Source organism: Lepidochelys olivacea (assembly GCF_965140295.1).
Source record: "Lepidochelys olivacea isolate rLepOli2 genome assembly, chromosome: 13".
NCBI lineage: Eukaryota > Metazoa > Chordata > Testudines > Cheloniidae > Lepidochelys > Lepidochelys olivacea.
Genome location: NC_140423.1, coordinates 17,058,870 through 17,085,844, shown reverse-complemented (window position 1 = coordinate 17,085,844; position 26,975 = coordinate 17,058,870). Strand labels below are relative to the sequence as shown.

The window sequence follows — 26,975 nt, the reverse complement described above, 5'->3', positions numbered from 1 at the left end:
TTTGGTAATTTAGGCCTTTGTTTTGAGAGGATGTTTACAAATTCCTATAATTTGTATTTTTTAAAATTTCAATCAAAATAGATCAATTTAATCATTCCCCAGTACTGTTTTCAGCTCAGAAATTAACAGATTTACACAGCTAGTAGCTAACAAAAATCCAGAGAAAACCACTTTTGTTCCCTACTTGCTTGCACAAAGTGACCTCCACAAACTTCAATAAGCAAGTCAAAAAAGGGGTGAAAAGTGAGAACAGTTTAGCACAACATACAAAATATCTCAAACTCCCCATCACCACAATTGGAACCCACTGATTTCACAGACCTGGGAATGTTGGGGAACTTGTAACTTGACACAGATTGCGATGAGCAAAATGTAGATTTGGTCAGTCCAAGCAATATAGTGTTTTGAAAGTTACGCAGATGCCCTGCTGGCCTCCAACTTGTTCCCTTCCAAAAGGCTAGCTGGGGAAGCTGACATTCCTCTGACTCAATAAGCTTTAACATGAGCTTGGAGTTGTAGACCTACCAAGAAGATGCAAGCAGATAGCTATTTAAACATGGTTTTCTTGGAGATTGCTTGACCTACTGCACTATTATCAAATTACTCAAGAGCTGGATGGATGTTCTCAGATCTTTAATCCTCTCCAGATGAAAAAAAGTTAAGGTTTTTTAGAAGCTGTGTTTGTGGATGGGCATGCAGGTGCAGCAAAAGCTTAGCAGGATGATTTATTAAGGTGGAATTCTGACACCACCTTTGGAAGGCCTGCAGGAGTCCATAGTAACACCTTAGGCTTATGATGTGTACTGCAGCATCACCCAAACCCTGAAACCTAAAGTATGTGCACCATGCATACTGAAGCTGCTGCCATGAAGCAAAAATCTAGAGAACAGCATTCCAGAGTGATTCTAAAGGTGGCTCTCTCAGCTTTGAAAGGATCATGTTAAACTTCCACAACTGTAGGCTGCCTAATGGAAAGTTTTAAAGCGCAGCAAGACCCTCATGAACCTGATTACCACTTCCACAATGCTCAGAGATCCAACACTACACAAATTAACTCAAGGAAATAACATAATCCTGACAGGCTGCAGCTGAGGACAGATCTTTAACATCCACACATCCTCAGCTTAAAGTGCCATTGGAAAAAGGGCACATCAGTTCCAGGCAGCTTATCTACCTCAGAAAGATGAAACACTAAAGATAATCATGGCAAGATTTGACTCTTATTTCACACAGATTGTAGGTGTTTTTAGACAGACTTAGACCTCTAAGACACATCCCACCAGGGGATTGGAACATGTGTTTTCAGCTTAAATTTAAATGACCACAAAAAGAAAAAACTGGAAATTCTCCACTACAACTGAAGTTAGGCCACAGTCTCTCTGCCTTTTGAATGCTATGCAGTAACTACACACTCCAGAGGCATTTCCTATGGGGACTGATTACATGTACAATCCTTTCATTGCTTCTGGGACTACTCCAGTAACAGATTATGATGCATATGTGTATCTCCAGGGATACCTTGGTTGGGAAGTTACATCACACTTAAATGATTACTTGCATCATCATAGTGTCTAAGAGCCCATGTAAATAACCAGAATCCCATTATGCTAGGCACTAGAAAACAGACCAAAAAGACAGACCCAAAAGCTAGCAGGGGCAGACTGTTTTTACCTACAAAATAAAACAATTCGAGAAAGATCCAGGAATCCTGTAATTTCTTGGAACTATAGCTTTCATGTAAAGTGTGCTAGTTCAACAGGTCCAAAAAAGGAACCATATAGACAACATCACCATCTTGACCCCAGTCAGAACTTGTGGAGTTTATTCTCCACTCTACCATATGTGCTCTTGGTAAACTCAATTTATCTTTTTGTGTTTCAATAGCCTACTGTAAAAATAAAGATAAGTTTCAGGATGTCTCTAAGGAAGGAATTACTTTACCATTCATGCATCCGATGAAGTGACCTGTAGCTCACGAAAGCTTATGCTCAAATAAATTGGTTAGTCTCTAAGGTGCCACAAGTCCTCCTTTTCTTTTTGCGAATACAGACTAACACGGCTGTTACTCTGAAATTTACCATTCATAAAATACTTTGAGCTCTTTATATGGAAGATGTTCAAGTATTATCACCACACAAATGTTTCACTGTTCAAAATATACTAGCCAGATGGAAAACCTGGTACAGAAACATCTCTATTTCCAAGGAGCTCAGTCTAATCAGGAAGTTAGTTCTACACACAGTGGCCTTTTATGAGTAAAATTGTTCAGTGACAATTATTTTTATCTTGCCCTTAGCAACCCTATTCCTCTATCAGAATACCTGTGTAAGCACTGTGCTTGGAGGAATAATCCATAAGAGATTCCATAAAACATCCGCTGGATCAAAATGCATGTAAATGTGTTACTATTGACATGTGGGCATGTGTGGCCTTCCCACCTCAAAAATCGCACCCACTCACTTCCATATTCAGCAACTGACACCCTCAGCAATTTCAGACTGCTTAGCTCTTAAAGATTCATGCTGTGTTTGGAAGTTAAACTTTGCCTACATTACAGCACTGATATGGGAAAAGTTGCAACACACATACAGATCCCTATATATTTTCATCTCCCTTTCCCTTCTGACCTAGTCTCTAGGCAGTGTTTGCTTCAGATGTTGTCTGAGTTAATAATAATTAGTCCACCTGAAAAAGACAGACAACGGGCTCAGGAAACAAGTCAGCAGCTGCCAGACCCTTTGTCTCCACAACTGTAGCCACCTGAGTTGTCTGGGACCCTCCAATCAGCTGTTTAGCAACACCTCCAATCAGCTGTGGCTGGTGGGTGCTGAGCACCCACTATTTTTTTTCCCCATGGGAGCTCAAGCCCCGTAGCACCCATGGAGTTAGTGCCTATGATCAATCTCCAGAGTTGAACTACTTGTGGTAGGCTGTTCATGGAGGATACAGAAAGTTGATTTCTCAATCCACTAGAGACAAAAACTGGCAGCATTCAAGAAGAAAGGTAATCCATGTTTGTTTAGTTTGGTTGGAGAGTGATTTGGCATGTTGCTAATTTGATTTCGGCATGTATCCCTGGGTGGTATGGTGGATTCAACCACTGTTTTGACATCATGACATTTTCTACTGGATTATTCATTCATTTTGCAACTACCAGAGAGCCAAGCACAACCCTACAACTGGTTGGATCGTAGCAATGTTTGTGTCATATAAGGCTTTGCCCACTGCATATTGTTGTGATAAGGCTTTGATCCACTTAACTGATTTACAAGAAAAACCACCAAACAGGAAGTTATTGTGGCTTTCTCTATTAGCCTGCACAAATTCCACCTCATAGAGAGAATACAGCAAAGAACAACATAAGAATGGCCATACTGGGTCAGAGCAATGGTTCATCTAGCCCAGTATTCCATCTTCCAACAGTGGCCAGTGCCAGATGCTTCAGAGGGAATGAACAGAACAGAGCAATTTATCGAATTATCCATCCTCTGTCCTCCAGTCCCAGCTTCTTCAAGTCAGAGGTTTAGGAACACCCAGAGTATGTGGCTGCACCTCTGACCATCTAGGTTAAAAGTCAATGATGGATCTATCCTCTATGAACTTACCTAATTCTGTTTTGAACCCAGATATACTTTTGGCCTTCACAACAATCCCTGGCAATGAGTTCCAGAGTGTGACTGTGCATTGTGTGAAATAGTACTTCCTTATGTTTGTTTTAATTCTACTGTCTTCATTGGGGGACCTATGGCTCTTGTGTTTTGTGTATGGGGTAAATAACACTTCCTTACTCATTTTCTCTCCACCATTCATGGTTGTATAGTCCTTTATCATATCCCCCTTTTGTATCTCTTTTCCAAAATGAACTGTCCCTGCATTTCTAATCTCTCCTCATATGGAAGCAGTTCCATACCCCTAATCATTTTTTTGCCCTTCTGTGTACCTTTTCTAATTTATTTATTTATTTTTTGAGATGGGGCAATCAGAACTACACACAGTATTCAAGGCATGGGTGTACCATGGAATTATATAGTGGCATTATATTTTCTGCTTTATCATCTATCCCTTTCCTAATGGTTCATAACACTGTTAGTTTTTTTTGACTGTCACTGCACATTGAAATGAACTATCCACAATGACTCCAAGATCTCTTTCCTGAGTGATAATAGCTAATTTAGACCCCATTATTATAGGGTTTTCTGTTTTTGTAGCCCCTCTAATCTCCCTGAGCATTTCACAATCAGTTACCATCCTGATCAAGTCATCGGTACTATATTCTTACTGCTATACACTTATTATTCAAGAATGGGATTTCTATCCATAGAGATTCTATGGTACAGTTTGATTCATTTAGATTTTTATTATATTTGACTCTTCTTTCCTACACATATTGTGTCACTCCCATACCAGCGTGACCTACTCTGTCATTCCCATATATTCTGTACATTGGTATCATACTGTTCACTGATTATCATCATTCCATCCAGTTTCTGTGATGCCTATTATAGCAATATCTTCATTTAATACCACGCTCTCAAGTTCACCCACCTTAGTATTTAGACTTCTAGCATTTGTATACAAGCACTTATAAAATCTGTCAATATTTAGTTGTCTATAATGAATATCTATTTTTAAACTGTTTAAACCTACAATACTGAGCACCCAACAGAAATAACTAAAACCAGCAATCCCAGTCAGATAACTGTTCAACATAACTGATACCTAACAGGCATATAAAAAAAACAGTAACTTACATTTTTACTGAGAATGGTATCCAAACATGCAAGTCTTTAGCCTTCCAAAAAGAATGCTCTCAACTAATGCATGTTAAGAAAGAGAGCGAGCGAGCTGTAGCCCTGACATCCTCTGTCACTTGGGTATTAGACACTGACTGCAAAAGTAATGCTTGTAATAACTGTGTGTAAATATGGCTGTAGTGTAGACAATTCTCGGACCACACAGTAAGAGATGGCTGAAGTGGGTCTTCTTAGTTGCATGTTCCTTTAAGAGCAGAGAATCTTTAGTCCTAAAATTAATCTCTGAGACAAAAAGCTAACAGGATTATTCATCATGTTTATTATCAGTCTTATGCCATGCTTAACACAGTAGATCTAATTCTACCACTGAGCAGCGCGCTTAGGTAAACCAAACATTTAAAACTACTCAAGCATTCTAAGAGTTTTATACTGTTGCCCATTACAGTAACATCTGGCAATAGTAAGATCCCCAGTGGAGTTCATGGAAATCTAGCTCTGTTCCTTTATCAGGTTATAAAAACTGTTTGGGGTACACTGCTTTTTGTTTGATTTGCTCGGGGTCTTATTTATTTTAACTCTTTTCAGAGAGGCAGGTAGTGATCAAAGATACCTGCTGGGAGTCAGCTAATCAGGATCTACATTTGTGACCATGGCAAATCAGAAGAATAAACTAACACAAAATTACTGACTGAGTGGCAGATGCCCATGGGGCAAAGGATGCTCAAGAGTTGCTTGTGTCTTCATTACTTATTTTGCCTCTTATATATTTCCTGGAGATTGTTTCTCACTTGGAGGGAAAAAAATCACTGATGTCTGAGGCCCTTCCCTCTGCAATCCCTCTCTCTGCTGCAGTAATTCTGGTATTCTTCTTTCACACCTTCACTTATCTCTGAAGGGGCTGAACCTGACCACCTCTCTGTAGGACTCCGCCCACCTTACTGTCTTCCATTGTGAAACAGAGCTCAAATTACAATCCACCTTTTCCACACTGCCCACTGCTAATAGCTCTTGAGCTGTTTCCAATGTCAATGCTTACCATCACAACCCTCCAAGTCTTCTCAGCTATGCCCAGCTTCCCTCACCACCTTATGGTAACATTTCCACCACTAACTGCTAAGCATTTGAGATTTGTCAAAATGATACATTATACAATTAAACTGTATCAATCACATTTGACAACAATAAGTGAGACATTTTACAGGGAAGGACAACAGGTTAAGAGCAATATGTAGAATGACACATTAGTAGCAGTTGTGTCATTTTAGATTCCCTTTTATTGCACTGCTGTTTATTGAGAGAAAATGTCTAAGCACTGGGGAGAGAAGAGAAGATGCATTCAAGAATTTTGCTACCATGCCAAAACCAAGTTTCTTGTTATTTTACCATAACCAGAGTCCCCAATGATGAGTTGGGAACAGGCATCCATTATCCACTAATAATTTGGGGAAGTAAAACCAAAGTGAATTACAACTCTACTAGACAGAAGGGCTTTTTTTACCCAATGATTTAGCTTCTCTGCATTTCCAGGTTCAGCCAAATGAGACTCCCAATGCAAACCCAGGTTTAAAGAAAAAACCTCCTGTCAAAGGTAAAATCTGAAGAAAAACACTTCTGGAACACAGAAGGCACTCCACAATTCCGGTGTGAAGGCCTCCATTTCCTAAGTATTAAAGTCAATGTAGCAACAATCCTGAAAGAGAACCAAAAACAAGTTGCTGGAGATTCCTAAGTGAAAATGGTCAAAATGAACAGTAACTGACTCCACAATCAATTTGCGAAAGCACAGCTGTTATTTTGAACTGAGATAAAAAGTTGGATGTTACTCCCTAATTCCTGTTTCAAAATTGCATTTGCAAGAGAGGACTACATTTTTAGGAGAGCTAAACTAGCCACTATGACTATAGCATAAAAACCACACAGATTTCTACAGCAATGGCTCAACAAGCTACCAAAAATGTGATAGTTAAGGAACGCCCAGGGCAGTATAGATTAAAACTTAAAATGAAACTGTTTAGCTCAAACTAAAGCTATGTGCTTCTGAGTTGTTTCTGTGTAGATTTACAACTCCCTGCTTCAGTGTTGGCTTCTGTGTATGTATGCAATTTATGCAAATTCACTTCTGGGCATGTGTCCTTGTGAAACTGTACACTATTCTTAATTGGAGGACGCAAGCATAGACTTGGAAACAAAGCTGGAAAACCCTATTTTCAGAACTTTGGGAACAGACTGAAGGACATGGATGAGTGGTTCTTTTGTTTATTGCACAGTTAAAGCCAGTGCAGTTGCATTTTGTGATTTAAACCACGTTTGCTTTATGGCCCTTACTGAAGTTATCAGCAGGACACTGAAATAAGACATGTTCTAAGAAAGTAACCAAAAACGTCCTATGATTCTCAATAGCATCCCTTTAACCCAGTGGTCCCCAACGCGGTGCCCGCGGGTGCCAGGACGCCCACTGGGGCATTTATGTGCGCCTGCCTACTGACAAGGGAGCATGGTCACCGGACAACCCGCCGCCAAAACGCCACCAAGAAGTGTTGCCACTGAAATGCCGCTGCTTCTCGGCGGCGGCGCTTCTTGATGATGCTGCTTCTCGGGGGCATTTCGGAGGCTGGTCGTCCAGTGCCTGCCACACTCTTCTGGGAACATGAATATGCTATCACAACAGAAAGGTTGGGGACCACTGCTTTAACCTATTTGTTGTCCTGAGTAGTTTTACCATAAGTCAATAAAAACAGACTGCTGTTTCAGTAAGGAGCCCAGATATGAAATGGCAGCTCTTTGGGCCTTTGAAACTCTGTCTTTAACAACCAATCCATGTTAAGAGTGCCACTCAGTTTACCATGAGGCATAATGCACAACGGCAATTAATGGTTGTGTGATATTCTCTCTAATAACCCTTTCCAAACCAGAAACAAGACAGTGAAATCAGGAAGCATTGAACAACATAAAAATTCACAGGCTTGTTGGGGTCGGAGGGAAACCCACTGCATTTATGCAATCAGCAGAAGTAAATAGTTCTTACGTGGGCCGGGAAGGCAGATTTTATTTCAACACGTGTGCTCACGCACAGAGGAGTATTTTGTTCAAGTACCAAGGAGAATTAGAGGTTGGGTGTGTTTACATTCATTCTTTCACTCTGTGCAGGCTCTAGCTTGCAGGATGCTAAGGAGAGTAGATAGTTTCACGAGCAAGGATGTTTTGTCAAAAACAGGAAAGGGTGGGGCTACCTATGGTTCAGAGAAGAAAAATGGGGTCAAACCCAAATCCCAAGAACTTCAGGTTCCCCATGGATACCTGACAAGTTTGGCTGTTTCCTACAGGATTTGACCTTTAATTTCCCTAGGCTTTGCCTACAATATCAGCTTGAAGTTCTTTTAAGGATTTCCCACTATTACAGCAAAACTGTACGTGCTAGCCAAGCTGTCAGCATTTAAATCACATTCATAGATTCCAAGGCCAGAAAGGACCATTGTGATAATCTAGTATGACCTCCTGTATAACACAGGTCATAGATCTTCCCCAAAATAATTTCTAGATCATCCCTTTTAGAAAAACATCCAACCCTGATTTAAAAAATTCACTGATAGAGAAATCCACCACGACCCTTCATCAATTGCTGCAATGGTTAATTACACTTGCTGTTACAAATTTACACCTTACTTCCAGTCTTAATTTGCCTGGCTTCAACTTCTTGCCACTGGATCACATTATACATTTATCTGCTAGACCAGAGGTGGGCAAACTACAGCCCGTAGGACTGTCCTGCCCAGTCCCTGCGCTCCTGACCCCTCTTCCCCACAGCGCTTGGCGGCGGGGCTGCAGAGCACCGGGTCAGGCCAGGCTCTGTGCTGCGCGGCTGCATGTCCTGGTGCAGCCGCGCTGCCAGCCACCGGTGCTCCAGGCAGCACGGTAACGTGGCAAGGGGAGTTGGATAGAGGGCAGGGGAGTTTGGGGGGTGGTCAGGGGCATGGATAGGGGTTAGGGCGGTCAGGGGCATGGATGGGGGGGGCAGTCGCCCTGGGGGGAGGGCAGTTAGGGGCAGGACGCAGTTAGGGGCGAGGGGTCCAGGGCAGTCAGGAAGGAGTGGGGGTTGGATGGGGCAACGGGAGGTAGTTAGGGGTGGGGAGTCCGGGGGCAGTCAGGAGACCAAGAGCAGGGGTGTGTGTGGATGGGGCAGGGGTCCCCGGGCGGGCCATCGGGGGCAAGAAGTGGGTGGGGGGTCGGATACGGGGCAGTGGCTGGGTCATGCCTAGCTGTTTGGGGAGGCACAGCCACCCCTAACCAGCTCTCCATTCAATTTCAGAAACCAGATGTGGCCCTCAGGGCAAAAAGTTTGCCTGCCCCTGTGCTAGACTGAAGAGCCCAGTATCAAATATTTGTTCCCCCATGTCATCAGGCTGTAATCAAGTCACCCTTTAACCTTCTCTTTGTTAAGCTAAATAGATTGAGTTCCTTGAGTCTATCACTATAGACAACCATGGTTGTGTAGATCTGTTCAGAGAGGGGTTAGACACTGCCTAAAATGGTGGCAGTCACTTGAAATTCACTCCCACAGTTACTCCCATTGGTTGAGCAGTACCAGTGAGATATTTCCAAAATAGCTTAAGGAAAGGACAATGCTAAAAACAGTTATCTAGCTCTTCTGGTTGTGATGGAAACTGTCAATGTGCAAACACACCAACAAGCTTAAATAGCACCAAAGAAGTGTGACTTGTCCTATCAATTCAGGAGAATGTCAATGAACATGCCAACTGAAGCCTTGTCTGCTCTAGGCCCAGGGAAATTTTACAAGCAATAGTTTATTCTAGGGCTGTCAATTAACTGCAGTTAACTCAAGCAATTAATACAAAACAAATTAATCGTGACTTTTTAAAATCTAGTTAATCACAGTTTTAATTGCACTGTTAAACAATATAGAATACCAATTTAAATTATATATATTTTCTACATTTTCAAGTATTTTGATTTCAATTACAACACAGAATACAAAGTGTACAGTGCTTCCTTAATATTCTTTTTATTACAAATATTTGCACTTTAAAAAACAAAATTAGTGTTTTTAAATTCACCTCATACAAGTACTGTAGTGAAATCTCTTTATTGTGAAAGTGCAACTTACAAATGTAGAATTTTTGTTACATAACTGCACTCAAAAACAAAACAATGTAAAACTTTACAGCCTACAAGTCCACTCAGTCCTACTTCTTCTTCAGCCTATCACTCAGAGAAACAAGTTTGTTTACATTTACAGGAGACACTCCTGTCCCTTCTTATTTACAATGTCACTTGAAAGGGAGAACAGATGTTCACGCAGCACAGTTGCAAGGTATTTACATGCCAGATATGTTAAACATTCGTATGCCCCTTCATGCTTTGACTTATAGCTTGCACTTTTTTTACAGTGCAAATATTTGTAATAAAAATATGAAGTGAACACTGTACACTTTGTATTCTGTTGTAATTGAAATCAATATTTGAAAGTTTCAAAAATATTCAAAAACATTTATAATAAATTTAAATTGGTATTCTATTATTAACTATGTGATTAAAACTGTGATTAATAGCAACTATTTTTTTAATCTCATGATTAATTGTGATTATCTTTTTTAATAGTTGGACAGCCCTAGTTTTTTCACCATTGTCTCAGTTAAATCTAATCAGAGCAAATCTAACTGACATTGTACTAGCAGCCCATCTACACCAAGTCCCACAGTGTGGCTCACACCAGTGCAGCTGTACTAGCGACAATAGTGGACATTTTTCATTAGAATTCTTTAGAGCAGTTAAGGCTAAATGGTGAAATTTTCAACAACTTTCCTGCATTTAACATATGCACAGCTGTGCACCTAATTTGCATGTATACTGGTGCTAGCTGGAGGATTTACAGTTTAATCCTGCCCTCCTGCTAGCCATAGCATAAACAGAATGTTGGTTGATACCTGTTTAACAGATGGGGGTTACAACACTGAGATCTTAAGATTCTCTGGCAATTGGAAAAGGCGGAGGCCTGAAGAATGGGCACTGAGGGCAGCAACACCCAGAGGGATCCCAGGGGACAACCAGGAGAGCAAGTTATAGGAAGCCAAGTAACATGCAAGAAAAGAATATGGTTGGGGATGGAAGAGATGAAGGGTTGGAGAAAGCAGAGAAGTGCACCTCCTGGATCGTGTCTCCTTGCACTGAGGGTGAGAAGGGTTCAAATCCTACCAAATTCTCTCAAGTAATTCTTGCATCTCAGACAGTGACTATTTAGTTGCAAGGGAGACAGAATGGGTTTACCTTTATTTCTAAAGCACCCATTCACCTAGTATCCCAGATGCATGAGGGTGATCCCACAAATACTGAGATGTTTCGGGGGTGGGGGAGGGAGGTCAACACATTGTCAGAGGTGGGCTCCTCAGCTCATGCTACAGCAAAACAGCAAGAGACTACATTAACAGTTTTATCTTGCTGCCAGGCAGGACTCCCCACCCAGACTAACTGGAGAAGAAAGTCTCAAAACTCTTCCCTGCACACATATGATGTTGATGACGACAAATAAGTGGACTCCCCCATTGTCACTCCAAAAAGGGAGAAAGGGGAAGAGAAGACACCTCAGGAACTTCACTATTTCTGCTGATATTACCTTGAATGTTATTAGATACTATGGTGATAGGTGACAGAATAAAATCTTAAAATATAGGGGGGGGGAGCACTCAGCTTATGGGCAAAAAACCTCTCCTACCCAAAAGACTGCTTTCTGGTTTTTGACCCTGGCATTGACAATACTGCCCCCCTCCCCTCACATGGGCTTACATCTCCTATAGAATTAGGCATATCCTTACCCGTGGTTTTAAAATGTGATCAACTGTTAAGTGTTGCTTTAATGTAGGCAAATTGCAGAATTTTGTTGTTTTCTACAAAACTTGGTCCAGTAGCTGAGGATGCTTGTCGGTTATTAGCCTCATTAGTGCCAATGAATTATTCTTTTTGTCTCAAGATTTTGGAATTAATCTAGAACAGTGTTTTTCACACTTTCTAGGTTGGCAGCCCTTTATACAAAGTCCAATATTTGTGTGGACCCCTCACATTTACTGTACAAGTCAAAAATGTATAAATAAGCCTGTACAATTAATCTGTGTGCATGTTTCAAAAGGTTGACAGAAATACTTGATCTTGAAGGGTCAGTGCATGAGGGAGAGGGGAAATAAAATTTTCTTTGCTTTAGATTACAATACAATTTTTAATGCCTTGTGACACCCTCAATTGCCTTTAGTGACCCCCTTGGGAACTTAGGGGAGCGGGGAGCTGATGGGGGGGCTGCTGGTCCACCCTGGTTCCAACCACCCACCAGCTAGCTGCAACGGGCTGCTCTTCCTGCAAGCAGTGGACAAAGCAGGCGGCTGCCAAACGATATTAGAAGGGAGCACTGCACAACTTTAAATGAGCATGTTCCCTAATTGATCAGCAAAGTAAAAATGAAACAACGTTAACTGGGATGACTTTAAGTGAGCAGTTCCTGTACAGTTAATTCTTGTTTTTAAAACTTAACTCTCAGGTTCAAGAAGTGTAAGAGGTTTGCAGTTTTGATCAGTTGAGGCCAGCAGGTCCAGTCAACAACGATGATGCAGGATCAGATCATGAGTTTACATAGTTTTTGTACTGTTTACCTATACTGGCTTAAAACCAGAGTAAACACACAACCACATCCCTTTCCCCAGGAAAGATGCAGTTATAAGTACCCTTATACTGATGTAGCTTATTCCTGTAAATTTAGGGAAATAAGCTAAAGTAGCATAAGATAACTGCACAGGTATAAATTTATCGACACACAGAATTGTACAGATTTAATTATTTCAGTTACAAAAATCACACCCTGCCCAACTGAAATAGATCAGTACTAAATCTGCACAGACAAGACGACTTAGTTTGTGAGGAGTTAAGAACCCATGACTCTTTGAGGTCAAGGGGAATTACCGGTTCTCAGCAGCAGAGAAGTGGGCTATTTGGACCTAATCCTGTAAGGCCTTGTACACCTCACAACTTTCAAAAAATTTCCTTTGGTGTTTAACAGTGAAAGCACCAGTGTAGACTGGATGCTGGTATTTTTACTACTGTCACTCTGAGCAGGTAAAGAAGCTCAAGTTCTGTCTACAACCACTAGCATATAGTTAGTATTGTTGAATTACAAATTGCCAGTTGGGAGATAGCTATAGTGGATGTTAGATCTGAACATTTCTTGCAGTGTTTAGACTGGAACCACTGAATATGCTTCCCTCCACAAATCAAAGCAACTCTAAGGACAGAGTCTTCAGAATTGCAAGGGAAGTTGGATTGGGCTGAAGATTTGGGGTTTTAAGGCTATGTTGCAATAATAGGTCTCATTAGAAGAAAACTATGGTCCAATGTAAACAGATGGCTGGCACTTCAAACAAAGGAGTTTAGAAAGCACAAGTACTGTATGTGCAACATTGTACGCTTAAAATCCTGTTTATAGATGCAGATAGTGAATGTACACACTGAGTAGAACCCAGAAGTCACCCCCTAGAAGTGGGAGTTTCTCCACTTCCTCTGAAGAAAAGATAATAAAAATGAACCTGGAGTTCTGTCCAAAGAGCAGGGTTGCTCTCTTTTTCCCTAGCTGAAAACTGGGAATCCAAGCCTGAACACTCATAATAAACAACCTGGAAACATCTGCAGAAAACATTGATTCATTTCAGAAAAGACAGCAAGAACAAGAGAAACAGAACGCTTCCTTCCCTAAAAGGATCTGCATTCACCAGCCATCTAGAATTTGTGGTCAAGACTGCAGGTTACTCTACTCCTATATTTTTATTCAAATACAGACTACAACAATACAAAATGATACAAAGGTGTATTGGATTAAACGTTCAGCAGATCAGCCCCACCTTTTATATTCTATAGCTGACTGGCTGAAAGATCTCTTTCAACCTCTCCTGACTGAGGCATCCAACAGGGGCTAGAACTAGGACAGAGACAGGTTCTTCACAGAGTAAGAAAAAACAGACCGAGCTCATTGCTTTGCTAAAGAAAGCCTCAGATAGTTCAAACATTGCTAGAGTTACAGAATAAAAATGACAGGTTTCAGAGTAGCAGCCGTGTTAGTCTGTATTCACAAAAAGAAAAGGAGGACTTGTGGCACCTTAGAGACTAACACATTTATTTGAGCATAAGCTTTCGTGAGCTACAGCTCACTTCATCGGATGCATTCAGAATAAAAATGTTTACTACAGTTCCACCTCACTCCCCATTCAGCAGAGCCATTAAGAACTACAGCACAGTTACTTAAGAACTAGAGACACACCAATCTTAACTTTCCCCAAGCCCTTCCTCATCACTTCAGACTCTCCCCAAATAAGAGCTAGACAGTACTTCTCTATTGCTTCCACATTGTCATTTTGGAATGTTATAATTTGTCAAGGATTGCAGAACTCCCCTCCCTCAGAGCATTAGCTCTAGCTGCCAAGTCAATAAAGTCATGCTGGTAAATGTGCATACCAAACTTTCAGATAGCACTGCAGATGTCTACAGTGGATACAATACAGAGATAGGCCACCATTACTACCCAAGCCCTGGGTAAGAATAAGGTTGTAGAAAAAGGCAGGAGATTAAAGGATTCTGACAGAACTCAGACAACATTCTGGGTGTACTTTACTCGCCATTGCATTTTGGCGTGTGGCTGCCCATTCCACCATGCATGCATGTGGTGCACTATGAGGGAGGGAAGTTTTAGCTCCTTAAAGGACAGTATACACTTCACACTGAAAGAAAAGGAGTACTTGTGTTAGTCTTAGAGACTAACAAATTTATTTGAGCATAAGCTTTCGTGAGCTGTAGCTCTGAAACTTCACACTGAGACATTCTAAGAATGAGGAGAAGGTTTCTGTTGGAAGGAGTTTAAATCATTAACACTTTTTTGATAAACCTTAACTCATTTACAATGAACTCTCCAATAATCAGGAAATTAGTGGCTTCAGAATTGAATACATAGCAGGCCATAAATGAGGGCCCAGACTCAACTAGAGTTCAGAAACTAGAACAGAAGTAATGCAGTCTTGGAAAATTGTGTATTTACCAGCCCATCCTTTAGTAAGGTGGATTGATGGTAAGTGAACATATTCTAAATTTTTTCTGAACATTTTCTGAATTCAGAAATATTTGTCCTAGATCAGAGGAAAAAGTAGAATTTTGCAAGGCTGGAATAATGCATGACACATACTTCGCATTACAGGTTTTTATATATACACATGGGCTTTTTTTGATTTCCATATTCTGTTACCAAAAAGTTAATGATCTACTCATAAACCAATTCAAGAAATATTTTTAATCGCTGAAACCAAACTGCATTTTAACCAAAAAAGAAAATAATGAATTATACAAATTTATGTTCATGTGAATCTATGCTGTATTAGGCACCTGAAGTCTCCAAGACTTAATTTACAGCTACTAAATGTAATACACATAGGGAACATATCTCCCTCCTTCCAGTTTTCATATTATACCAACAGAACCTAAACGGATCAGTTCTGCGTGTTAGAAATAGTGGGTGTTCTAAAGTATGCTGAAGGTGATGAAAATACTAACAATATATAACTAATCTCTATAGCAAGCTTGACCATCAACCCAGGACACTCTCAGAACTGCTAGTTAAGCACACTGGTTGCATTTCATTTCTAACATGATTTCAAGCTGTTCACATTAGAAGGTGCAACCCACACCATGAATTTTCAGTTTCAGATCAACAGTTTGCACTAGACAGTGGAACTAGCTTATGCACAAACAGGATAACTCTAACCCAGTGGTTCACAAACTTTTGTACGGCTGACCCCTTTCACAAAGCAAGCCTCTGAGTGTGGACCCCCCACCCCCAATAAATTAAAAACAGTTTTTTATATATTTAACACCATTATAAATGCTGGAGACAAAGCAGAGTTTGGGGTGGAGGCTGACAGCTCACGATCCCCCATACAATAATCTTGCCTGAGGGGTCCCCTGCTCTAACCCAAGAAAACTGCCTGGATTCCTTTTCTCAGAAAAGGCTTATCAGGATGTGGTGCAGTCTCTGAAAAAACAAGTTAACTCTTCCATAAAATATACCTAGTATACCATGTACTGGATTAGAAACTAAACTTGTCCAACTAATCAACTAGAGAACATTTGATAATACAGCATTCTTGATTTTTTAAAAACAGTTACCATTTTCATAACTCAGTAGTTAGCAGTAAGACCCTCAGTCACCAGACTGAATTAGTAATAGTCTAACTGCATAGCCTAGGTGCCTCTAAAGCGAATAGCTATTTGGTTGACCGCAGTTTGAAAGGGAAAATGGTGTCATTGCTCATCAGCTTTACAAACTTGCTTCCTCTTCCAATGCTCTCCCCTGCCCCCTGGCACGAGGGACTACACCGGACATAGAGATTGTGTCATTTTTCTATTTTTGGGGGAAAAAACACACACACACACCCCCACCCCAAGCTCTCGGGCGTATTACGGAGCATTTCCTGCTCTCCCGGCGTTGTCACCCCATTAGCTAACCCTGGCTAAAACTGTACGAGCAGAAACCACCCGCTTCTGCGGTCTTTCCCTACGACGTCTGGAGACTACAGGGGCAACCCCCGCGCCTGAAGCCGCCTGTTTAGCCGTGTCCCCTACGCGCCCCCACCCCCGGCGGCGCCAGGTGCCGGCCAGCCCAGCGCCGGGCGGCCTCGGAACCTGGCCGGAGGAGGAGGAGGGTTCACGGCCTCCGAGGGGGAACGAGCCTCGCTGGCCAGCGGCACGGGCCGGGCTCTCTGGAAGTTTCTGGCTGGCGCGGATCCCGCGGGCCTGGCACCGGTTCCGCCCGCCGCTCCCGCCCCCCAGAGCGGGGGAGGGGCAGGGCCATACGCGAACCCCCACCCAGCCCGGCCCGGCCCGGCCCGGCCCGGCGCGTCGAGGGGCCGCGCCCGCCCCGCGGCTGAGGGAGCCGGCGCATCCCCCGGAGCTCCCCGCGGCCTCTCACCGATGCCGGGCGCCACATAGACGAAGTAGAGGAAGGAGGAGGAGAGCGAGAAGAGGAAGAGCAGGGCCACCAGCGAGCGCCGCGGCAGCAGCCGCCAGGCCCCGCGGGCCCCCCGGAGCCACCGCATGGCCCCCGATCCGATCCGCTCCGCCCGCCCGAGGCCAGCGCCGCCGGGGCCGCTCACAGGCGGGGAGGGGGGGGCTCCGCGCTCTACGGGCGATCCGCCGCGGCCAGCTCCCAGCCCCGCCGCATGAATGAGGAGCCGGCTGCGCTCCCCCCGCGGAACGGCCAGCGCGCGGGGCGGGCGGGCGGGGCCCGAGGGGAGGAGGCGGAGCAGGGGCCGTCTGCAAACTCCGCTCACGCGACACTGCAGAACAGGGACCCGCCGCAAGCGCCCTTCCACCCACTCTGCAGAAGGAAGAGGGACCATCTGCAAAGTCCTTTCTAACTTCACTGCAGTACTGGGAACCACTTGCAAACACCCCTTGTTTCATACTGAAACACCCAGCTGGTGTCCACAAACTAGTCTCAGTTTACACTGCAGAACTCAGGGACTCCCTGAAAACACCCTTCTACTCACTCTGTAGCACTCTGGGAGTACTATAGTTTGAAAACGGGGGGGGGGGGGGGAGGAATCACTTTGCAGCACTTATCACTGAGCTACAGAGGCATCTGCTAAGTGTCCTCCACTCTCACTCCAGCATCCAGCGAGCCCCTATACAGTTCCCCCCACTTGTGCTGCAGCTCCTAGAGAGAGTCTACACATTATCCTATGCTCACACTACAGCACTCAGGAATTACCTGCAATTTACCCACCCCTCCCAGTCCTACTGCAGTACCGAGGTACCCTCTGTCATTTCTCTTCTGTTCCCACTCACAATACAGCACCCAGGGAGCCTCTGAAAAGTATCCTTCTCTTCTTCCCCTCACATTTCTGCATGCACGTGTCCGCTCCTCTTGGCTTTTACACTGTTACGCCCATGGTATGTCTACAAACATATACAAACTACCCTTCTCTCCCACTCACACTACAGTGGCTGAAAATTACCCTCTCGCACTGCAGCATCTTCAAATTACACTTCAATTCTACTCACACTATAGAAGTGCGCTCTTTGCCTTCGTATTACATTGGTTTGTGTAAACATGAAAATTAATCCAGAATAAATTAGGATGTGAATTTAAAGCAGATTAACTATTAGCTATTCCCGATTACCTCCTTTCACTGTCCGGTCAGGGTCCAGGATGCAATCCAGAGCAGTGAGGGGTTGTGCCAGGGTTGTGAGTTCAATCCTTGAGGGGGCTGTGCAGTTGATCTGGAACAGAAAATGGGGATTGGTCCTGCTTTGAGCAGGGGGGTGGACTAGATGATCTCCTGAGGTCCCTTCCAACCCTGATATTCTGTGATTCTGTGTCACCACTTGTCCTGCAACCCTGCATGCCTAACAGTGCTTTGCTGCTGAAGTGGAGCTCCCAGCCTCAGCCACTCACAATCAGTCTACAAGAATGCAGGTCACACCCTGAGTTTCTGTGGGCTCAACAGCCTGGTCCAGTAACTCTGACTTCAGCAGCCTGTCTACAGCCCCACAGCCTCATTCTGCCTTCTACCAGCCTTGGTAACAACTAGCAAGATGGCCCCAACACACTCTGAGTCCCAAATTTCCCCCAAACCATGTGTTCTGAAGTATCCAGCCGTCTCCTGAACAGCTGAAAGAAATAATAAGATTCATTTCTCCTGTAAAGAGATAAAATCACATCTCAGCTTATTAACTTAAATGGGTAAATACACCCTTCCCTTTAAACACAGCACTGAGTTGGATTATAGTAAAATAAATCAAATTTATTAACAATAAGACATAGGTGGAGACAGTGATGTTACATAAAAGGATTAAAGTTAGAAATAGTTACAAGCAGATAAAAATGAAAACACACATCTAAAAGTCTAATACTTAATCTAGCAAGATAAAGGCTTTGTTCAAGATGGTTTCTCTCACTAGTCATTCTTCTTCTCAGCCATGGCTGACTTTCCGTCAGTCAGGACCTTCCACAAAGCAAATGGGTTTGGTTTCCCTGGTCTTTGCAGACGAAAGATCTTTCCCTAAGCCAATTTCTCACCTATATTCAGTTCTAGAGAGTTCAGCTTCTCTCCTTCCCCCTTCTTTGAAGGATCCATCTTTCTCAGCTTGCAAGAGCTCTGGCCTCTTCTGTCTGTCTAGTGATGGATGCCCAAGATGGCTTCTCTCCTGGCTTATATCTTCCAAAGTTCAGTTCTTTCAAGTGGCAGGATGAACTCATGCTGTTCTTCCCTTTCTGTGAGCTTCCCATCCTGCTGTATGATTTCTGTGTAAATGGGGCTTCCATTGTTTCTCATTCCACCATGCTTAATTTACATAAGAGACAGGTAGATAGCTTTGACATTCCCACCTGTCTGGGCAGATTGTACAGCCTAATATCCATTGCTATACATAATTCCTTACATAGTGTTATTACATACATTTCACAATTATATTAATCACCAACGTGTCATTAGCTTTCAGAAGAGACCTCACTCTTATAATACGATAACATTGTATACAATCAGTTGATTCAGTTGCTTATCACTTGAGATTCAGATCCCATATCTTTTTAGACCAGTGAACCTTTGAAATGGATTCTTCTGAGAGTTACCCCTCAAAGTAAAGTTTATTCAAGCAGTGAGGAAGACAACATGGAGTCTGGCGGTGAAGGAAGTTCCATGCTCTTTTTTCCCCTCCTTGTGTTTGCTGAAATGCAAATTGTTCTGTTTCCTGCCATCTTCTCCCCCTGCTGTCTTGATGGTCTGTCTACTGCTTATGTGTTAAAATGGACCTTCATTATCTTCGTCTGAATATTGGGCTTGTCAGAAAATCAAATACACATTCCTTTGATAGACCTGTTTAACAATTCCCCTGACATAAACAACAAGGAGTATGGTGGCACCTTAAAGACGACCAGATTTATTTGGGCATAAGCTTTCATGGGTAAAAAACCACTTCTTCAGATGCATGAAGTGAAAATTACAGATACAAGCATAAATATACTGGCACATGAAGAGAAGGGAGTTACCTTACAAGTGGAGAATCAATGATGACAAGGCCAATTCAATCAGGGTGGATGTAGTCCACTCCCAATAATTGATGAGGAGATGTCAATACCAAGGGAGGGAAAATAGCTTTTGTAGTGAGCCAGCCACTCCCAGTCCCTATTCAAGTCCAAATTAATGGTGTTAAGTTTGCAAATGAATTGCATTTCTGCAGTTTCTCTTTGAAGTCTGTTTTTGAAGGGTTTTTTTGTTGCAGGATGGCTACTTTTAAATCTGTTATTGAATATCCAGAGAGATTGAAGTATTCTCCTACTGGCTTTCATATGTTACCATTCCTGATGTCTGATTTGTGTCTATTTTTTCTTTTACATAGAGACTGTCCGGTTTGGCCAATGTACTTAGCAGAGGGGCATTGCTGGCATATGATGGCATATATCACATTAGTACAGGGGTTCTCAAACTGGGGGTCGGGACCCCTCAGGGGGTTGTGAGGTTATTACATGGGGGGTCGTGAGCTGTCAGCCTCCACCCCAAACCCCGCTTTGCCTCCAGCATTTATAATGGTGTTAAGTATATAAAAAAGGGTTTTTAATTTTGCTGGATTTAAAGGTTTATAAATCAACAAATATTTGCCAGTTTATCTTCTAAGTCGGCTATTGTGTGGAAATTGGCTATTGCTTGTTCTGTCCATGGGCTGTGGCCAAATTTCTGCAAGATTTGTTTAAAAGGAATGATCTCTTGCACACCCGGCAGCTTTTTTAGTTCTGCCTGAGTATTCTCCTTACGGGACTCTTTTCATCTGAACATTTTGGATCTAAGGTGTTTGGTTGTTATTTCTAATTACCTTAATTAAGATCTTATGTTTGCCTGTGCCAGTGCCGGGGCTTACAAATTCCTTTCTTCACCCTGTAGCCCGTGCCAGTGCCGGGGCTTATTATCTTAACCCACTCTGGGCCAGAGGGAGAAACGCTAAGTCCCCCTCTGTATTGCTTGGCCTTCTACCACCGAGAGTTCATACACCAAATATAAAAATCCCTCCCAGGGGCAGAGCAAGAAACCCTAAGTTCTCCTCTTATGCTCAGTCTTGCTATGGCCGAGGGTGTATGCACCTATGGTTTTTATAGTTTTCCCGGACAGATGGGCCGGAGCAAGGACTCTAATCCTCCCCCTATTGCCCGACACTTCTACGACCAGGGGTATACCCACCTCCAATTATTTCCCCCCAGCAGTCGGGGTGGAGGGAGGGATGCTAAACCTCTCTCCTGTCTCTCAGCCCTTCTATGACCGAGGGTGTGTATACCTCTTAATCATACAAATTCTCAGTTCATAAAATACCAACAGTGAATACAATATTAACCACACCTGGTTCCCTTTTCACTGCCCGGTATCTCTATGACCAGGGGTGTGCACACCTGAATGATCAATCACTTAGCAGTATTGTCAATAATTACAGCACATATACTCTTCCCCCTTTGGCAATTTTCCACCAAAAATCTTATACTTATAAGAAGCACACGGGATCTTTATAGGGAAGAAGGTAGCACGCCGCATTTATTGAGAATACAGCAGTTAGCATATGCTTTTCAATCTCACACACACACACACAGGGTCCTGCCAGTTGATGTTTATAGTTACCAGTCCAGAGTCTGGATCAATCTAGTGGCCAGCCAGATCGGTTGCAGAGGGGAGCAGGGCTTTGTCAGTCGCGATCCGATGCTCCTGGAGTATGGCAAGATGAACCCAAAGTCCCATGCCAAAGCATCTTGTTCTTATAGTCCTTTTTCTCTGTTGAAGTCTCTAGATTTTGCTGTGTCAGTTTCTGACCGGTTACTCCTTGATTGGTGTTAGCATTCCAAAACACCTCTGAGAGGGTCATCCTGTCCTGGTTTCAATTGAATTAATTGTCTTTAGAGGTGCCAGCTTTCACCTCAGGGTTGTCAATTTGCCCTTCCTCAATCATGGATACGTGTTGATGGTTCTTTGGCGTCAACAAATCTCGATAACTGTCTTCGCTCCTCCTTTCTTGACCATCTGGTTAACGATGGCCTTCACACCTTATCTTTTCCTGATGCATGCATTCCTCATTCACACAAGCAGTCTCTTACAGAGACCAAACAGTCTTTTACAGAGACTTTGAGAATACAAACAGTAGTATTTTATATCACGCAAAAAGGCATTGCAAATTAAACCTTGCTAAGTTTTACAATCAATAACCAAGACAATTTACATTGAGACCCAGGCCTTCAGTGTTCCTCTAATCTACTTAACATAGACACAATACAGAATCCTGTCTCTTACTAACTAAACCTTAAAACAAAGAACTAAAGAGGGGCCAATTTGTAATGCATATGGGAAAACAGAATCTCATAGTCCCAGAGGGTCATTCCTTTCTGCTATTCAAATGGGGTGACTAGCAGGATGAAATCAAATTATACATCAATTCCGATAGTGTAATTCTAAAATTCTGCCCCTACAGTGCTGAGTATTTGCTTCAGGTTGGAGGGCTGTCTGCAAGCGAGGACTGGCCTGTCTCCCAAGGTCTGTGAGAATGAGGGATCATTTTCCAGGATAGGTTGTAGATCGTTGATGATGTACTGGAGAGATTTTAGCTGGGGGTTATACCTGATGGCCAGTGGTGTTCTGTTATTTTCCTTGTTGGGTCTGTCCTGTAGTAGGTGACTTCTAGGTACCTGTCTTGCTCTGTCTACCTGTTTCCTCACTTCTCCAGGTTTTAAGAATGGTTGATAAAGATCTTGTAGGTGTTTGTCTCTGTCTGAGGGATTGGAGCAAATATGGTTGTATCTTAGAACTTGGCTGTAGACGATAGATTGTGTGATGTGTCCTGGATGGAAGCTGGAGGCATGTAGGTAAGAATAGCAGTCCGTAGGTTTCCGGTATAGGGTGGTGTTTATGTGACCATCACTTATTTGCACTGTAGTGTCCAGGAAGTGGATCTCTTGTGTGGACTGGTCCAGGCTGAGGTTGATGGTGGGGTAGAAATTGTTGAAATCCAGGTGGAATTCTTCCCTTGGTATTGACACCTCCTCATCAATTATTGGGAGTGGATCACATCCACCCTGATTGAATTGGGCTTGTCATCACTGGTTCTCCACTTGTAAGGTAACTTCCTTCTCTTCATGTGCCAGTATATTTATGCTTGTATTTGTAATTTTCACTCCATGCATCTGAAGAAGTGGTTTTTACCCACGAAAGCTTATGCCCAAATAAATCTGTTAGTCTTTGAGGTGCCACCAGACTCCTCATTGTTTTTGTGGATACAGACTAACATGGCTAACCCTCTGATACCCCTTGTCCACTGACATACCATACTTTAGTCAAAATTCCAGCATATATTCATAATTCTTAATACACATAATGTATATACATCACAAAAGAACATTAATTATCAGTGAGTTAGTTTTCAAATGATACCTCACAAGGCATATTCTGTCAAATATTATTACAATAGTGTGCAGGGTCTGAAAGCAAGGGTGCTTGGTGGCATGTCACCATATAAAAGCATCCACACTAATCAGGAATAACTATTATAAATCCCCATGTAAACAAGCACTTCATGGCATCCAGGGAGCATCCAGATTTGGGGGTGGGGGGAAAGGGCACTACATGAGAAAAAGAGAAAAGACCCCTTCTACACTACATAAAGCTGGGCTAGGGGACTAGGTTACAACACAGATATACACTAAGTTGCAGAGTGGATTGGACCTAAATCATAAAACTGTTCAGGTTGCAAATGGATTCCTTGATTAGTTTACGTGTGTGTGCTCTGTGCAATTCATACTTCATTGAGAAAAATGGGGATGAGGGGAGCAGTATTCTCAGCTCAGAGAGTGAATGGAAGGGACAAGTCATATCTTTAGTTTGTGTGGAGCTGTTTTTCTGCAAGGCTGGGTTAACAGGCCAACAGCACATCTGAAAAAGGGAACAGATTAGGGTACCCATAACAAACATAAAATAGACAGGCAGTTGATGTGAGTCTTCTTGAAAAATGTGCTGGATGCATTCATCAGGTGGTGTCTGTTAGGCTGTTTATTAAGGTTCTCCTTTCACTGTAGTAGCACCAATGGAGGTTCTCTACTGGTAGCAATGGAAGGAGTTCCATAGTACATGAAGCATTGGTGCTCTTATTAATGCGTTATCTAGCCCATAGTGCCTGTATTACAGCCATAGTGGAGCTGCACAGGAGCTAAACCAAGAACGGAGGCAGTGGTCACAGCAGATTGCATGCCATTGTTGTCTTGAGCAGGCACGGTAATAAAGTTATTATTTATTTAGTTTGTATGACAGCAGCTCCTAGGAAGCCCACTCAAGGATCAGGGTCCCCTTATGCTAGGTGCTGTACAGACAAATACCAGAGAAAACAGTCCCTGTCCCAGAATGCTAACAATCTAGGTGTCAGACAGGATGTGATAGGTGGATGAAAAAGACAAACAGGCAAGGGAGTGTGGGAGGATAAGGTAAAAATAATTTCATAGAAAAATGGAAGTTTCTAATCAAAACAGAACTAAGTCATGGGTAAGTCAGTGTAAGGAAGCTGGCATTACTACTGCCCATGCTACACTTGTTGTGAGGATCAACAGGGGCCTTTAGTCACCAGGGCTATCAATCAAGCACTAAATTCCCTAAAAAAAAATATCAACCCAGAAGCCCAAATCCCACCCCAACTTAAAAGTCTGAAACAGCAAGGTATTAGACAATTCACTCCAGCTGAGCTTAGAAAAAAAACTATATAAACTCTCATCTAGTCAGCACTTTCAAGACATCCTTTGTCTAATTCCTGGAGCAGAACAGAGTGAGCCCTGCCAACCAGGTGAATCATGTGCCACAGCCTGAGAACAAATCTGGGACCTCTTTCCTGTTACTGTATTTCCTTACTTTCTTGCCAGGTCCAGATGAGCCTGGGGAAAGGTCAAAAGTGATACACTGTTGCCACCAATTTTCTAGCCTGCATATATGTTTAATTGGGAAAGAAACAGCCAGTAGGAGAAGAAACAACAGCTGTAGTAGGGTTGGTCAGACACTGATATTGTCACCAAAGCCCAGCTGCTTATTACAGATTTCACTCTGGACATTCTTTCCTTTTTGCTGATTGGCTATTTCCTTGAGCTCCCTCTTGCCCTAGCCTTTCCAGTCTATTCACTTCCCAGTCTATTCAGTCAACCCTGCCCTCCATTTCTTTAGGCCTTCTTCAATGTCCCTTCTCCTGCCCTTTGCCTGTGTGGTTAGCTAGTCCTACCTCCCCCCAACAAAACTCCATCCAAATAATTCGAAAAAGAATGAAGCCAACCAACAAAAACATGATGACACAAACATGATGTTTGCAAACTGTCACCCTGATTACCCGGCTTGTATGTTACACACTGTCTAATTAGACTGTAACCTCTTTGGGGCAGTGACAATCTCTCAGGGCTTGTCTACACTTAAAAAGTTTTACCAGAACCACTACATTGGGTAAGGGTGTAATTTTTTTGCCAGGATAGCGATGCTGGTAAAAGCCCTAGTGTAAATATATTTATACCAGTATAAAAGTGCCTTATATTGGTATAGCTTTTCTCATTTAGGCTATGCCTACACTACAGACTTCTGCTGGCATAGCAGTGTTGTTCTGGGGTATGAAGAGGTGTGATCTCTGACTGACATAGCTGTGCTGGCAGAAGCCCCTAATGTAGATGTAGTTACATCAGCAAAGCTGTGCTTTTATGCCTGGTATAGCTTGTTTTGCTCATGAGGGGTAGATTTACTACATGCAGTTTTGCAGCTGTAGGCAGGAATGCTTTGTCAATATAGTACCCTGGTATTCCTATACCGGTCATTTGTTTCTAGTGCAGAGATGGACTTCCTGAGCCAGAGTAAACTATACTAGTATAAGCACTTTCATACCACATAACTGCATCCACATGAGGGGGTGGAATCTGGCACTTTAACTATATCGGTATTGTAAGAATAGCAAAACGTTTAAGTGTAGGCAAGCCTTTATTCAGTCCTGATCTCAGGTGGAGTTCCTGGGGTGACAGGAATACAAATAAATAAAAAATAAATAAAAATAATTATATTTAGTCTGGAGACTTCCACACTAAGAATAACCCTATGAGTCACAAACTAATCTGTAAATTGACAATAATAATCTTTACCATTCCTTTGAGAAACTTGGTTGGAAGGTATAATATAAATTGAAAGTATTTACTGATTGTAATTATGTCTCTTGCCCCTCTCAATGTTTATGACTCAGTGCTGCTAAGACCCCATCAGTGATATAGGCCTGTCCTGCAGTGCTGCTGTTCCTCCACTTTGCTCTGTCTTTCTCTGCTCTTACACTGCACATAATAGGAGGAGCAGTGGTGCAAGGCTGTTCAGCAAGTGCTTATGAAGGACAGCCACCAGCAGCACACTCAAAATACTCTAAGGAGAGGGGGCAGCACTCCATGAAGAGGGGGAGAAGCACACTACAAGGTACACAGTGCCCTTAATCTGTTCCTTTAATTTTGTTGCTTGATGGATGGAAAGGGGAAGGCAGAAAGCAGGAGTGTTCTGGTGATACGGAAATGAGAAGGAAAGGTGAAGAGCAAGTGCAGAGAGGGGGACAGAAAAGGGGTTTGGAGGAATGGAGAAGGAGGAAGGCAGAGAGATGAGGGAGTTTCACCTAGGTGAAGCAGAGAGGATACGAATTTTAATGTCCAGTGAGCAAGACATCCTGCTGGCAGCCCTGCCTCCCTCTCCTACGCTCTGCTGCTCCCACTCAATTCCTCTTGCACTGTGATTTCCCCTTCTTCAGCTCTGCATCTTTTGGGGCAATAGTAGGACATTTCCTGCTATTTAGCAGAGCTTGGAGAATTGTCAGCTAGAAAGAGCTGACATCTCAGAGGTGGTGAATGCTGGAGGAAATGGGGAAAGGCTAGGACTTCAGGGTCCAAGGAGAAGGGCCCTTTGTTTCTTTTCTCTTCCTCAGATACCTCTGCAGTGGTTCTCCAACTGTGGGTTGGGACCCCAAAGTGGGTTGTGACCCCATTTTAATGGGGTTGTCAAGGCTGGCTTAGACTTGATGGGGCCCGGGCATGAAGCCCGAGCCCCACCGCCTGGGCTGAATCCGAATCACGAGGGCTTCAGCTTCCGCCCCACCCACCCAGGGCAGTGGGGCTCAGGTGGG

At 43.0% G+C, this 26,975-nt stretch overlaps 1 protein-coding gene across 1 annotated transcript in view; it reads right to left on the bottom strand.

The window, feature by feature from the left end:
• B4GALT5 (beta-1,4-galactosyltransferase 5) overlaps window positions 1-17,058 on the bottom strand; it is a 65,316-nt gene extending 48,258 nt beyond the window's left edge. The window contains exon 1 of the mRNA XM_084645546.1: window positions 16,756-17,058. Within this exon, the coding sequence (XP_084501672.1) occupies window positions 16,756-16,882 (127 nt within the window). The 5' untranslated portion in view covers window positions 16,883-17,058. The remainder of the gene's footprint in view (window positions 1-16,755) is intronic.
• Between the last annotated feature and the right edge of the window lie 9,917 nt (window positions 17,059-26,975).